The 14996-nt window shown below is 50.6% G+C and overlaps 1 protein-coding gene across 6 annotated transcripts in view; it reads right to left on the bottom strand.

The window, feature by feature from the left end:
* The window catches only part of ACVR2B (activin A receptor type 2B), a 29604-nt gene extending 16146 nt beyond the window's left edge, over positions 1 to 13458 (bottom strand). For 2 of the 6 annotated variants that reach the window (XM_077992178.1, XM_077992180.1), the window contains exon 1: positions 7717 to 7978. In XM_077992178.1, the coding sequence (XP_077848304.1) occupies positions 7717 to 7831 (115 nt within the window). In that variant the 5' untranslated portion in view covers positions 7832 to 7978. The other 4 variants (XM_028843964.2, XM_077992181.1, XM_028843963.2 and 1 more) reach the window with 4 other exon arrangements.
* Positions 13459 to 14996: the final 1538 nt, after the last annotated feature.

Here is a 14996-nt window from a genome sequence, read left to right as displayed (position 1 = left end):
GTCTTCAACAACGCACCTCAGGTGATCCGCCCACCTCAGCCTCCCAAAGCACTTGGATTACAGGCGTGAGCCACCGCACCCAGGCCATTTGTCTCTTTTTTAGCTTGAAAGTTATAATCTATTCTTTAAGTTACCCTAGAGATGACAGCATGCCTTATCAAAATTTAGTATTACTTGGTAGTTCCACTCTCTTCCTGGCCATTGTAAGAATCTTTAGAACAATTTAAATTCATTTTCACTCCACTCTCACATACAGCATTGTTGCCAAGCATTTTCTTTTGTGGTATTTCAAACTCAGTAACACATTCTCACAATAAATGCCTGAATATTTATTATTTTCATTGCTCTTCATTCTTCTCTTCATCTCTGACATTCCATCTGGATATATTTTCCTTCTGCCTGAAGAACACATTCCTTGACATGTTCCTTCTTTTTTAAGAAGTTCTGTAGGCCAGGCGTGGTGGCTCATGCCTATAATCCCAGCACTTTGGGAGGCTGATAGGGGTGGATCACGAGGTCAGGAGTTCAAGACCAGTCTGACCAACATGGTGAAACCCTCTCTCTACTAAAAAATACAAAAATTAGCCAGGCGTGGTGGCATGTGCCTGGAGTCCCAGCTACTCGGGAGGCTGAGGCAGGAGAATTGCTTGAACCTGGGAGGCAGAGGTTGCAGTGAGTCGACATTGCCCCACTGCACTCCAGCCTGGGTGATAGAGCAAGACTCCATCTCAAAAAAAAAAAAAAAAAAAGGGGTTTTGTTTAAAAATTGACACGTAATAACTGTACATATTTATGGGGTAGAATATGTTTTGATACATGTATACACTGCGTAATGATCAAATTGGGGTAATTAGCAAATCCATTACCATTTATCATTTCTTTGTGGTAGGAACATTCAAAATCCTCTCTTCTAGCTATTTTGAAATATACCATACATTCTTGCTAACTACAATCACCCTACGGTGCAACAGACCAGAACTTATTCCTTTAAATGTAATTTTGTACCCTTTGACCACCCTCTCCCCATCTGACCTCCTACCTACGTCCTTAGCCTCTGGTAACCACTATTCTGTGCACTATTTCTATGAGATCAACCTTTTTAGATTCCAAATATAAGTGAGATAATATGGTATTTGTCTTTCCATGTCTGGCTTATTTCACTTAACATCATGATGCCTTCTTTCCGGAACGACAGTTTCACTTGATACAGAATTTTAGGCTGACAACTACTTCTTTCAGCACTTAAAGCTATCATTCTATTGTCTTCTGGCTTCCACTGTTTCTATTGAGAAGTTAGCTGTCAGTATAACTACAGCTCTTTTGATAATAATGCCTTTTTTCTCTAGCTGCTTTCAACATTCTCTGTCTTTGGTTTCCATAATTTTTACTGTGATGGATATAGATGTGGATTTTTAAAATTTATTGTCTTACCTGGGATTCACAGGACTTCCTGAATCTGTGGCTTGATATCTTTAATTTTAGAAAGTTCTCAGCTATTATCTTTTCTGCCTCATTCTCTCTCCTTTACTTCTGTGGCTGTGATTTCATGAATCTTAGACCTTCTCATTTCATGCTCTATGGGTTTCTCTTTATTCTGTTGTTATCCATTTTTCTGCCTGTCCGTGGTTCAGTTTATACTTTCTTCTGATCTATCATCCAGTTCACTAATTCTCTATCCAGTTTCACCTAATCCCCTGATAAAAGCATTCACTGATTTATTAATTTCTGTTACTATGCAGAACAAGTCTTTAAGAGATTTTTCCTTTTCATAGTTTTCAGCTATCTGCTGAAATTCCCACTATCATTTCCTTGACCACAGTGAACCCTCTTCTCCTTCTCCTTCTTCTTTTTTTTTAGATGGAATCTCGTTCTGTCACCCAGGCTGGAGGGCAGTGGTGCAATTTCGGGTCACTGCAACCTCCGCCTCCCAGGTTCAAGCAATTCCCTGCCTCAGCCTCCCTAGTAGCTGGGATTACAGGGCGCCTGCCACCACACTCAGCTAATTTTGTTGTATTTTTAGTAGAGACAGGGTTTCACCATGTTGGCCAGGTTGGTCTTGAACTAGTGTCCTCGTGATCCACCCACCTCGGCCTCCCAAAGTGCTGGGATTACAGGTGTGAGCCACTGCGCCTGGCTGAACACTTCTATTTTTAAATATGTACATGGCAACTCCAACCTGGAGGTCATCCAGGTTGGCTTCAACTGTGATGTTTTGGCTGGTTGTTTACTTAAAATTACCAGTCATTGTATTTGAAAAATTATAGAGATAATTCGAGGCCTAGGATGGCATAAATCCTCTAGAAAGAATTAACATGTCTAAAGGTACCATTACCCAGAACATATTTTCTGGTTTTGGGATAGGTCTTACTATATTGTTCAGGCTGGTTTTGAACTACTGGGCTCAAATGATCCTCCCCACCTCAGTCTCCCAAGTAGCTGGGATTATAGGTGTGCACCACCACACCCAGCACCCCAGAATATTTCAATCTAACTTTAGTGTTTGTCTACATGTGGGTCCCCCTAACTTCTATATCTTTAGGATCTCAATCCCAAGTAAGTGATTGACTCTGCCCACCCTTTGCTTAGAATTCCAATTCCTGTCTTCCCAGCCCCACAAAGCTACAAATGCAGCCTCTCAGTTGACCCTATGACTAAAAACAGACCCAAATACCAAAATCATCACCCTAGGCCTTTGTTCTCATGCAGATACTGGCCTGGTAGGTCTTCAGTATCTTCTTAGATATACAATGCCTTCAACCAGAGAAGTTTTATTTTTTCCAGTTTCTCCAGTTACCTTTAGAAAGAGATTTGGTCCTGATTATCAGAAAAGGACATCTCCATATCTACTTTTTACCCAGCTTTTAGACATATTTTCAGGATCGTAACATGCCCAAAGGCAAGGGAACCTGCACACATACACAGAAATTAAGCCCACCAGTGTAGATAAGATTGTCCATGGACAGTATTAAGCAAGAACAAGAGAGACACCAGGGCAAAGCCCTGAAAAAAGTAACTTCCATTCCAAAATGTCACTCAAGAGGAAAACAGAATTCACTTTCAACCAAACTTTATTGTTTCAGACAGTCATAGATTGAAGTGAGTCCCACCAAAATTCATAGGTTGAGGCCCTAACCTCCAATGTGACTACTGAGTTGGTGCAAAAGTAATTGCGGGTTTTGCCATTAACATATTTACAGATAGGGCCTTTAAGACGGTAATTAAGGCTAAATGAGGTGATAAAGGTGGGCCTCCAGTCCAACAGGACTGGCATCCTTATAAGAAGAGACACCTGGAGTGGATACACACAGCAAAAAGGACAAAGCAAGAAGGCTACCATATGCCAACCCAGGAGAGAGGAATCACTGGAAACCAATCCTGACAGCACCTTCATCTTTAACTTCCAGCCCCCAGAATTGCAGGAAAAGAAATTTCTGTTGTTTAAGCCACCCAGTCTATGGTATTCCATTATGGCAACCTGAGCAGACTAAGACACAAACAGTGCACATCATACGTATAATGTGGGAAAGATGATTGGAGTATCATTTGTACTAGAAACAGTTCCACAAACTTGAGTGTCATCTAAATTCATTAGCAGGGCCTGACAAGTGGACTTACATAAAGAATCCTAACATAACAGTAAAGAGTAGGCAGCAAGCTGAAGAACAAGACTGGGAAGCAAGAGCTTTGGAGAACAAGTCATCCCAAACTATCTTCCCTAAGTCTTCTGCCAACTGTGGCAGAGAGTTATACAGGGAACAAGGCATACACTCAGCCAGGAACAGAAACTCACCAGAGCTCCTTCTGTCATGAAAAGCTTCTCACCATACTCTAAAATAGTTTTTCTACAGGTTTCTCCAATACCCCCACCATCATTATCACCACATATGAAATTAGAATTTGTCACACTCAGATTTTGTCAAATGCAGTAGGTTCGCCAGTAGTGCCGTTACCCAGAGCTCTTCAGCAACCTTCAGCAAGTGCCTTAGTCTCTTCAGAGTCTGCAGGCAGCATGGAGCCTGGTAAGTGAACGCACATATGCACTTCCATCCCAAACCCAGACCAGCACATCCTGGCTTGTCCACTGCTACTTCCCTCATCAGCACAGTACCCAGGAGACTCAGGCACAAGGTAGGAGACGCAGGCACGAGAAGTTATCTCCAGGTCTCCTCATACATTAAGCCAGTGGAAATGAGCCCTTCCCATGTCCCAGCATCCTTCTTGAAGCCAGGCTATTTCTAACCTCTGTAATCTAGCATGTCAGCAGGGGTTGGGGTGTGGGGGTGGGAAGGATGCTCACAGATTACCGCAGAGAGCCAACTGCCAAATCACCCAGCTTCTACCCCCACTGCCATCACTTGGGTAGCCTCAAAAAATAAATAAATAAATAAAATAGTGTAACCATTTTTCAGTATCTATTAAAACCAGTAATACACGCCTTAAAATCCAGAAGTTATTTTCTCATCTATCCTTGAGAAACAGTCTGCATACATTCTATACAATCATAAAGTCCAGGCCGGGCGCGGTGGCTCAAGCCTGTAATCCCAGCACTTTGGGAGGCCGAGACGGGCAGATCACAAGGTCAGGAGATCAAGACCATCCTGGCTACACAGTGAAACCCCATCTCTACTAAAAAATGCAAAAAAAAACTAGCCGGGTGGGTTGGCGGGCACCTGTAGTCCCAGCTACTCGGGAGGCTGAGGTAGGAGAATGGCGTAAACCCGGGAGGCGGAGCTTGCAGTGAGCTGAGATCCGGCCACTGCACTCCAGCCTGGGCGACAGAGCAAGACTCCGTCTCAAAAAAAAAAAAAAAAAAAAAAACCTTGGTTAAAGTCACAAACATGGTGAGGAAAAGATGGATGCAAAGCAGTTTATTCTGTAAGGTTCTATTCATACGAAACACAGAAACAGACGAAACTATTTTATGCTGTTAGAAGTCAGAATAGTAGTTAACCTTAGTGGGTGTTGGTAGAGACTGAAATGGAACAAAACAGGACTTGCTGGGGATGGGTGGCTGGAAAATTTCTGATTCTTGACTTGGATGCTGACTACACCAGTGTATTCAGTTTGTGAAAATGCTTCTCAGCTGTCACTTCTGTTTAATTACTTGTACATTCTTCTGTATATGTTTATACTTCAATTAAATGCTTGAATACCATTTTAGGTGGAAAAAAAGCCTATTTCTTTTTTTTTTTTTTTTGAGATGGAGACTCACTCAGTTGTCCAGGCTGGACTGCAGTGGCGCTATCTTGGCTCACTGCAAGCTCTGCCTCCCGGGTTCACGCCATTCTCCTGCCTCAGCCTCCCGAGTAGCTGGGACTACAGGCATCCACCACCACGTCCGGCTAATTTTTTGTATTTTTAGTAGAGACGGGGTTTCACTGTGTTAGCCAGGATGGTCTCAATCTCCTGACCTCATGATTTGCCCGCCTCAGCCTCCCAAAGTGCTGGGATTACAGGTGTGAGCCACGGTGCCTGGCCAAAAACCTGTCTATTTCTGTAAGTATTTCTATAGATGCACAGGTAAAAATGTCTGGAAGAATATACCTCAACCTTCAAAGGATTACGTTTGGAGGAGGCCTCAGATGGGGAACAGAGATGATAAAAGGAGGCCCTAGTTTTATCCGTAACATCTAAATTTCTGTGATACAATGTAGGTATATTACTTGTTTAAAAAGTAATAATTTGTTTTTAGAAATGGAAAAATTAGTTAGGGCTGAAGTGACTTCTACTCCCCAAACTACACCCCAGGGTGGCTAACCTTTCAGTGATGGGAGGTTTGGATGGGAGGTTTCAGGGCAGGGGAGATAGACTGCATTACCCTGGCCCTCCTTCTACTCCCACACAGCCTTGTAGGTCTCACCCTCAGCCAGAAGGTTCACAGGAGGAGCCAGCCAGGTGGGAAGAGAAACCAGAATTCATCTCTCTAACCCTTCTGCTCCTCTAGTTTCTAAGCCCCAGAGCAGATGAGCCTTTACTCACTATGCCCTCACTACACAGAGAAGCTGGACCTCCTGTGTGAGCCCTGGGCCACAGGACTCCCCTCTAACCCAATATCAAACTTCAGTGAGAAGGAAATTCCCAAAAAGTGCATAAAATAAGAGTTCTTAAACCATGGTTGCCAGCCCAGGCTGGGAAAACTCATGCGTGCTTTCTAAATCAACGGACACATAATAATCCAGTTGGAGGGGAAGGGGAGGAGGGTTATCAATGACACTGGACATTCATTAAAAGGCATTGTCCTCATACCTGAAAACACTGTGCACCACTGCACAAGCCAGAAGGAAAAAACATCCTGGCATCAACACTTGAGAGAGTCAGCTTCCAAGTCAGTCTCCTGTTTTAATTGGTTCAGGTCTGGGAGGCCACAGGGACCCCTCCCTCTCCTCAGATGGACAGATAACAGCTGGTCTGGTCTCATCCTCCGAAATGCTCAGGCACAAACCTGGGAAGCAGCCTCCTCCATTCTCCAGCCAAGGGCTTGGGTTTCCAACTAGCCTTCCTTTTCCTTCTCCAAAACTAATTTTAGCTTCCTTGGTTGTCAGAGTGGAACTGAAATAGTCGGCAGAGGAACACACGCAAAGAGCATGAGCTCGCCTCACAAAACACCTCAGCTCCAGCCCAGAAACTGGCCAGGGAGAAGCCCCATTGTCCAGCAGGTCAGACCTGTCCAGACAACATTCCCCTGGGAAGAGGGCCTCACATTTGCCCAGTGGGACAGGCTTCCTTTCCACACCCGCTTCCAGAGGTCATGTGTCCATGAATGAAAACACCCAGTTGGAGCTGCCAGTCCCAGAAAGAATCTGAAAAAGGCACATGCATGTGTACAGCAAGCCTAGAATAACCAGAGGAAAGCATGGGGCTATCCGAAGGCAGAAAGCTATTATTGGTCCTGGGCCCTGCAGGAAGAGGCATGGCTGACCCCTGAACAATCCCAGTCTGCTTTATCCGTTGATTTCCAGCACCTACCATTGTCTTAGTCAGAGACATCACTGACCAATGTAATAAATAAAGAGTCAGAAGAAGGCAGCAGCATTTCCACCCCTGGAAAACCTGGGCATTCAGGAGTGGTACCCCAAGGACCACAAGGAATAGGCACCTCTAGGGCTAGGATGGACCCCTAAGTCTGGTGCAGAATGAGAGACCAAAAAAGGAAGCCCAGAACAAGGGGGTGGGTCTCTGTTTTGGAATACAGAATTAGTGACAGAATGGGAGGGAAGGAAGAGAAAGAATTCTGAGAAGGAAATAAAGTCCCCTTTGTAAAGACCCCAAAAACAGATGGAACTAAAGTCTGAACCTCAGCAAGCACTTCACATACCAGTGATGTGGAGCACTTGGAAACTGGGGCTTTGAAAAATGCTTCCGCCATCCTAAGAGTCCAGTTTGTAATCACTTCCCAGTGCAGCAAACTGTGTCTCACTGAGTTCAAGATGAGAGAGAGTCCCACAGAAGCATTCCCTAGCCAAGCTCGAAGCAGGCCAGGGTAGGAGTAGAAAATAAACATGGGGGCAGCCACAGGGGGCTGCCAGCCTGCCAAGCCCAACAGACAAGCTTCCACAGATACGAACCGCTCCACCGGGGCCTCCAGTGCTGGCTGCCGCATGTCTAAGGCAGCGCTGCCCACACCTCCCCAGGTCCACAGCAGGAAGCCTGGCCCTGCCCTCAGATTCCCATCTGGCCACCACACCCTGAAGAGAGGGGAGAGACTTGCACCCATACCTTTGGGGAGAGGCTGCCCACCTGCCCTGGTGTCCCCGGCCTGGGGGCTCCAGGCCCACAGCCTCTGCGGCTCCCCGGAGCGCCACACGGCAGGTCTGCTCAGGGGAAGGGGCATGCCCACGGCCTGCTACAACCCCAGTGCTCCGCTTGGCAGACAGGGCTAGCCTCAGCTCCTGAGGCCCCTAGGTGAGCAGAGAGGGGGTGCTGGGCAGGCAGAGAGTCCCCAGCAACAGGCACTTCCTGACATTCTGCGTGTACGGGAGGAAGAGGCTGAGTGCCAGCCTTAAGGCAACGGTCAGAGGCGAGTGGGCGGGTGCGGGCAGGCAGGCTGCCCAGCCACCCACAGCCTCCGCCTCCCTGAAACCTGAACCACTTCTGGGAAAACTCAAGGACGCCAGGATTCTCCTCGGTGGCAAGCTGTACACCAGAACCACTAATTTTGAACCAAACTCTCACGTGCTGAGCAGATTTCACTAAGCAGGAATCTCCTAGGCCTTGAGGAGAACCTCACCTTCAACCCTGCATCCAGAGTGGGGGGATGGATATGCACTCATAAGCCGTTACCCCTACCTACTTCTTACAACTGTGTGCCTCTTTGAAAGCATGAGAACATTCTGGATCAGTGGTTCCCAACAGGAGATGATTTTGCTCTCACCTCTGCCAGGGACATTTTAGCAAGATCTGGAAACATTTTTGGTTGACATGATCTACTGGAATTTGTGGGTAGAGGTAGGGATACTGCTGAATATCCTACAATGCACAGAACAGCTCAACCCACCACTACCCACACACAACAGAGTATCATCAGGCCTAAAATGTAAATAGTGTCAAGGCTGAGAAACCCCGTTCTAGAGTGAGGCCCATGCAACCAGGACCCTACCTCAGGACTATCTAGAGTCTATCTGGAGTTACCCACAAAAAGATTATCCAGACCCAGTCCTCAACCCTCCAGATCCCAATCCATGGTGACAGGTTAGTATATGTGAGTGGATCTAAACTCCTGAACTGATACTCCTTGGTTCTCATTTGCACTACCCTGAGCTCCCAAGCAGAGGGGCTGAATGCATAGGCAGGCACTCAAGAGGGCAGCTTTCTGGAAAGAGACACCAGGGCTAGAATCTAAACATCCAGCGGGATCACAAAAGGCAAAGTAAGTGAGGTACCAAGGTGGAACAAGCACCCCTCCCACCCCAGAACAAGCTGCCCCTTAGGACTGCTACAGTGGATATGTGCAGGGCAGCCAGGACTTCAAGGAGTTTAATCAGGGGGCAGCAGGTTCCCAGTATCTACAAAACAGAGTGGGTGCATACAATGTACAACCACATGCACACATATACCGATTTACATTTTCCTGGGGGAAGGGTCCATAGCTTTCATCAGATTCTCAGAGGGGTCTACGACATCAAGGACCACTGTACAGAATGTGGGCTCTTCACTGGCTCCCTATAACGGGAGCTCCTTAGGTGAAGTGCCAGCGGAGGTTCAGCTGCTTTTGGAGATTCTTGATGCCCAGAAAGACCCACAGAGTAGTATACCACAGAGGCCCACCCAAGCGATGGGAGGCCATGGGGTTCAGATCTTATGTTTTCACCCAGCTGTAGGGCCTGGAAAGATGGCCAGGTTTCTCACATCATCTGTCTTGAAAGGGCCCCCAAGAGCTAGGGATTCCTCCCAAAGGGCAGCTCACCCAGATGGGGCAGAGCCTCAAGTGCCCAGCAGATACAAGGACAGATAGCAGAAAACACTCTTCCCTGGGAGGGGCACCCATGGCCCATGGCTCTGCAGCCCATGTCCTTGGCAGCTACCACTACACTAGGCCTGAGGGATGAAAGTCACTTCACTTCACAAGCTCGTTCCCTCCACCAAGGAAGTGGCCAAGAAACATCTTTGGGTCAAAGAACGGTCAGCCTATCAGAGCAATCAGGGCCTGCACTTCCTGATGGGACAGATAGGAGGCAGGTCCCTCTCCAAGAGCTCTGGACACTTCACCTAGAATACTGTTCACTCCACCCCCATAGGCCCTTTGATCTGAACCCCAAGTACAGAGACAGGTGTTAGGAGTTCTTGTAGGATACAGCGTTGAGTGTCCAGGATGTCCACTGAAATGCAAGAGCCAAATGGCTTGTTTCCCAAGGACACTCGGCCAGACACAGACCACAAAAGACTTAAAGAATTATTAAAGAACTAACTGACCACTGACTGATCTTGTGACAAGCACCATGTGCCACTTATTACACCATAAATTCTGCCTTCCCTTCTGAGACTCCATTGTCCAATATGGTAGCCACTAGCCAAATGTTCCGCAGAGCACTGGAAATGTGGAAAGTTGGAGTTGAGGATGTTCTGTAAGGCACACACAGGATTTTGATGACAGTACAAAAATGGAACACAAAATGTCTCATTTTAATACTGATTTCAGACTGAGATGATTACTTTGTATATATCAAATTAAGTGAAATACACTTTTTTATTGAGATGGAGCCTCACTCTGTCACCAGGCTGGAGTGCAGTGACACGATCTCGGCTCACTGCAACCTCCACCTCCCAGGTTCATGCGATTCTCCTGCCTCAGCCTCCGGAGTAGCTGGGACTACAGGTATGTGTCACCACGCCCAGCTAATTTTTGTATTTTTAGTAGAGATGGGGTTTCACCATGTTGGCCAGGATGGTCTCGATCTCTTGACCTCGTGATCCTCCTACCTCGGTCTCCTGAAGTGCTGGGATTACAGGCATCAGCCACTGTGCCAGGCCAGTAAAATATACTATTAAAGTTCATTCCATCTCATGGAAAGCATGTGTACCCCCAAAATTCATATGATGAAGCTCTGACCCCCAGTGTAATGGTATTTGGAGATGGGACCTTTGGGAAGTAGTGAAGGTTAGATTAAGTCAGAAGGGTGGGGCCCTCAGGTAATGGGGAGAGGATTCACAGTCTTATAAACAGAGGAAAACACCCCCTAGCCCCATCCCACCCATCATGTGAGAATGTAGTAAGAAGGCAGATGTCTGCAAGCCAGGAAGAGGGTCTTCACCAGAACCCAACCATGCCAGCACCCTGCACCCTGGGCTCAGACTTACAGCTTCCAGAACTTTGACGATATAAATTTCTGCTGTTTAAGCCACCAGTCTACAGTATTTTGTTATGGAAGTCCCAACTAAGACACAGCTGTTTCTTCTTCCTTTTATTAACATGACTACTAGAAAACGTTGTTTTATATGTATACATAGTTCATATACTATTTCTGTCGCCAGGACAGCATTCTTCTAGATGTTCCTTCTAGCAGGCCATTGTGTGCTGCACAGGGTGGGGGTTATTCCAAACAGCAAGCCAGGAGCTTGAAATAAAAGGGCATCCCTGAAGCCAAAACAACGGAGGGTCAGGTCCGCTGCAAACTGGGCCTGGGGCAGCTCTTTTCACAGTTCCTCACAGGTCAGGGACTGGCTGGTGTGACTACACGAAATATCCAGTGACCCCCGACCTTCTTCCCAGGACAGGATACACTGCTCAGCACTGCCTAAGCTAGGTGGCTGAAACGGACGAAAAAGAAAGAAAATACACTCCTTCCAGGGGTCTGATGCCACCCTGCCCTGCCTAATGAGGGAGGTGTGAGACTGGTGTGGTCCCCAGATCCCAGGTTTGAAGCTGTCCTGTCTCGGGAGGAAGCTCTCCTAAAGGCCTGGGCTTGGAAGAGCCCCAGCACTTCCAGGGATCAGGCCAGCAGCGGGTCTGGAGGCAGCCCGGTGGGCTGCTGTGTGCCTATCAAGTCAGCTTGCTGCCGCCCTCCCTCTGGCAGACCAATGCCTCCCCTGTCACTTTCAAGCCCTCCTTGGGGAAAATGCATCCCAAGGGAGCGGGGCAAAAAAGAGGAGCACAAAGTCCAACACGACCACCACTTTGCCTCCAGCACACAGGAAGCGGCTCCAGGAGAGCTGCAACACCCTCTTCCATATAGTTCTCAGGTGCCAATTGGTCTTTGCCTTCCCGTCTCCGCACTCAGGCTGTGCGCGCGCTACTAGCCTACAGAACTCACTCGCTTTCGGTGTAAACTAAGCCTCACGACGACGCAAAGGAGGAGGTAGAACTATGGTGGGAATGGGACGGAGATGCCAAATCCCCAAATCTCCACCTCCGCAGCAGCGTGGGGACTCCGGCCCCGCCCCTGCACGCCCGGCCCCGCCCCTCGAGGGTTTCCCAGACTCCAGGCTGCTGCCACCGTGGGCGGCTGGGGACCCGCGCTGCATGTGTAATGGGGGCTGGGAACAAAGACGCGCAGGACCCGACGGCCGGGTACCAGCCGCCCCGACCTTCTCGCCAGAGCTTCAATGCCCAGCTCCCCACGTTTCCCAGGACTGGCCAGGGGACGTCCCGGCGCGCCCGCCGCGGTTAGGCGTACCCGGGCACCACTGGGACAGGGAAATTGGTGCTTGGGCCGCAGGAGAAAAAAGCTTTACAGGCGGAACTCCGCTTGTTTACGCCCGCACCCACATACCCCCAAACACACATGCGCTGGCCGAACACCTCCAGCCACACGCCCGCAGCCGCCGGGGAGCTGAGCGCGGGTCACCCACCCCGCCACGTGCCTCCCGGAGGCCCGAGCGAACGGGGACCTGTTGGTTTTCCATCTTACCCACCCCCTCCCCTCCCAAGTGCCCAAAGCGGTCCCGCGAAGCGACCACACTCCGCATCCCGGGGCCAACGGCAGGGAAAGAGGGAGCAGGTGGGAGCCAGCACCAACAGCCCGCTGGGCCGGTAACGCGACGCAGACTGGTGGCAAGAGATGCAAGGGACTTTGGGCTGCGTGAAGCCGCCCCCCTTCGCTTCGCTACACTTAGTGACTCTGAGGGACGTGCAACCCTCCTGCCGCTGCTGCACCTACAATCCTGCCACCCCTAATGAGATCTGCCCACCCCTCTTGGCCGCCTTCCCCACGCTCAGGTTTTCCTCACTCTTTCCCTGGGTTCCACGCGCCCGCGTAGCCCGAACTCCGACCCTGAGGCTCCGGGTCCCGGCCCCCATCGCAGGGGCACCTCTAGGAACCAGAACTCTGCAGACGACTGCACAAACAAGATCGTGTCCCCAAGATCGGCGAGCTGGGCGCCCACCGCGCCCCCAGCCCCCGCCCCGGGAGATGCGAGCTGAATACAGGTGGCGCGGCGACGAGGCCGCGGGCCCGCCCTTTGTTGGTAAACACCGCGCGGCGCCAGGGGCCAGCCCTGCGCGCCCTCTCGGCGTACCCGCGCCGCGCCCAGTTCTTACCGGCGCACAGCGATCCCCAGAGGAGGGCGAGGGCCGCCCAGGGCGCCGTCATGTTCCGCTGCGCCGCCCCGCGCACACCCGGAGCCCGCGGGCAGGGCCGCACGGCGCTCCCGGGGCGCGCAGGGCCCAGCGGCGGCTGCGCTCTCCTTCCCGCTCCTTCCTTCGGTCTCGTTCCGTGCGCGCTTCCTGCGCCTTCGTCCCCGAGCAGCGTTCGGGCTCCAAGGGCCGGTCGGCGGGGCCGGGCTCAGGGCCGCTGCGGGCGGCGCAGGCTGCGGCCCGGGCTCCGGGGCGACGCGGGGGCCGGGGGGCGGCGGCGGGGCACGGGCCGGGGCGCGCCCGACTCAGGCATAGCGCGGCGGGGCTGGGCCCGGGCCCCGGGCGCAGGGGCCGAGTCCGGAGGGGCCATGAACGGGGGGAGGGGTGGGGGGGAGGGGAGCTGAACCGAGTCCAAAATGGCTCCTGAGCGGCGGCCACGGAGCCGAGCCAGCGGGGAAACCCGGATGTTGGATACAAAGAGGCGGGCGGGCTGGGCGGGGAGGGGGAGGGGAGGCGGGCCCTCCGGCCGCGTGGTCCGCGCCCCCCTGAGGGGCGGGGCCCCAGAGAAACAACAACACGGAGGCCCCGCCCCCAGCCCGCGCCCGATGGGAGGACGCGCATGCACCACCCTGCGCACTGGGTGGTGGACGGAGGTGGCGGGAGTGGGTTCCTGACCACTTTGCCCGGGAGCCTGTGGCCACTGCACTCGCAATTAGTGCCCCGCACGCTCGAGCCCACGCTCCTGACACATGCTACCCTACAACCCCGGAATGAGTGGATAGCCCCGGGACTCTGGCCCAGACCCCTCCGCGCCTTGGATTCCCCACCTGTGCAATGGGGGTGACGGTGGACCGTGGGAAAATCGGATGTCTTCTGATGGGCGAATTAAGTGGCAGAAAGAGGCTGACTTCCCTGAATTGACAAGCAGTCCCCTGTCTGCAATCCCTTGCCACACACTCAAAGGCACAGGTAGGGATCCTGGGAAATGGTGATTTAAACCCAACCAAGTGAGGGAGGGGGCAGAGTCCCGCCCCTCCAAGCCCAGCAGGTGGAAAAGGGCCTCTGGCAACCTGCTTGCCCTCCCTAACGCCATCCCGTCTTCAGCATTTCCTGCGCCGCCCGCAGCGGCCCTGAGCTTCAATCTGCACCTTCAGAACTTCTCAATTGCTTTCAGAGCCCTGCAGTTGAAGATCTTGTCTAGCACATGGTTTTGCTGTTTTCCTCACCCCCAACTCCCTCCTTGGAGGGCCATCGTTCTCTGTCTCGGATTCCACCCTCCTTATCACACAACTAGAGCTTCAGAGGAACCTGATGGGGCTCCCAAGTAAAGAGGGAAAGACCATCATAGCTCAGGGATGAGGCTCCGAGATCCTCAGATAACATTAATTGTCCTTTGTCTCTCTACTTGACATCCTTGCTTGGAGCAGGGCAGGAGCAGCTGAAAGGGTGGTGGCACCTTGGAGGTCTGGGTCATTTCACTTTTCTGAGCCTCAGTTTTCCCATATGCAAAGTGAAGAAGTTAGACTCCTTCAGGGTCTTGCATCTTCTTAATGGCAGAAACCTATTCAAACAAAATCTTATGTAAATGTTCACTATAGGTGGAGCGAGGTGGCTCACACCTGTAATTCCAGCACTTCTAGAGGCCCAGAAGGCACTTGAGGTCAGCAGTTCGAGACCAGCCTGACAAACACGGCGAAAACCTATCTCTACTAAATAATACAAAAATTAGCTGAGCATGGTGACACACACCTGTAATTCCAACTACTCGGTAGGAGGCTGAGACAGGAGAATCGCTTGACCCCAGGAGGGCGGCGGAGGTTACAGTGAGCTGAGATTGCACCACTGCACTCCATCCTGGGTGACAGAGTGAGACTATCTCAAAAAAAAAAAAAAAAAGTTTACAAATAAATGTATATTGTTCTGATTGACACTGATATATGGTCAACTATCCCTGGTCATCAGAGCACCAGGAACACCTCAGGGACCA

This window comes from Macaca mulatta, chromosome 2 (assembly GCF_049350105.2).
Source record: "Macaca mulatta isolate MMU2019108-1 chromosome 2, T2T-MMU8v2.0, whole genome shotgun sequence".
Taxonomy (NCBI): Eukaryota; Metazoa; Chordata; class Mammalia; order Primates; family Cercopithecidae; genus Macaca; species Macaca mulatta.
Note: the sequence above shows the minus strand (reverse complement) of the source record. Positions and strands in the feature narration are given on the sequence as shown.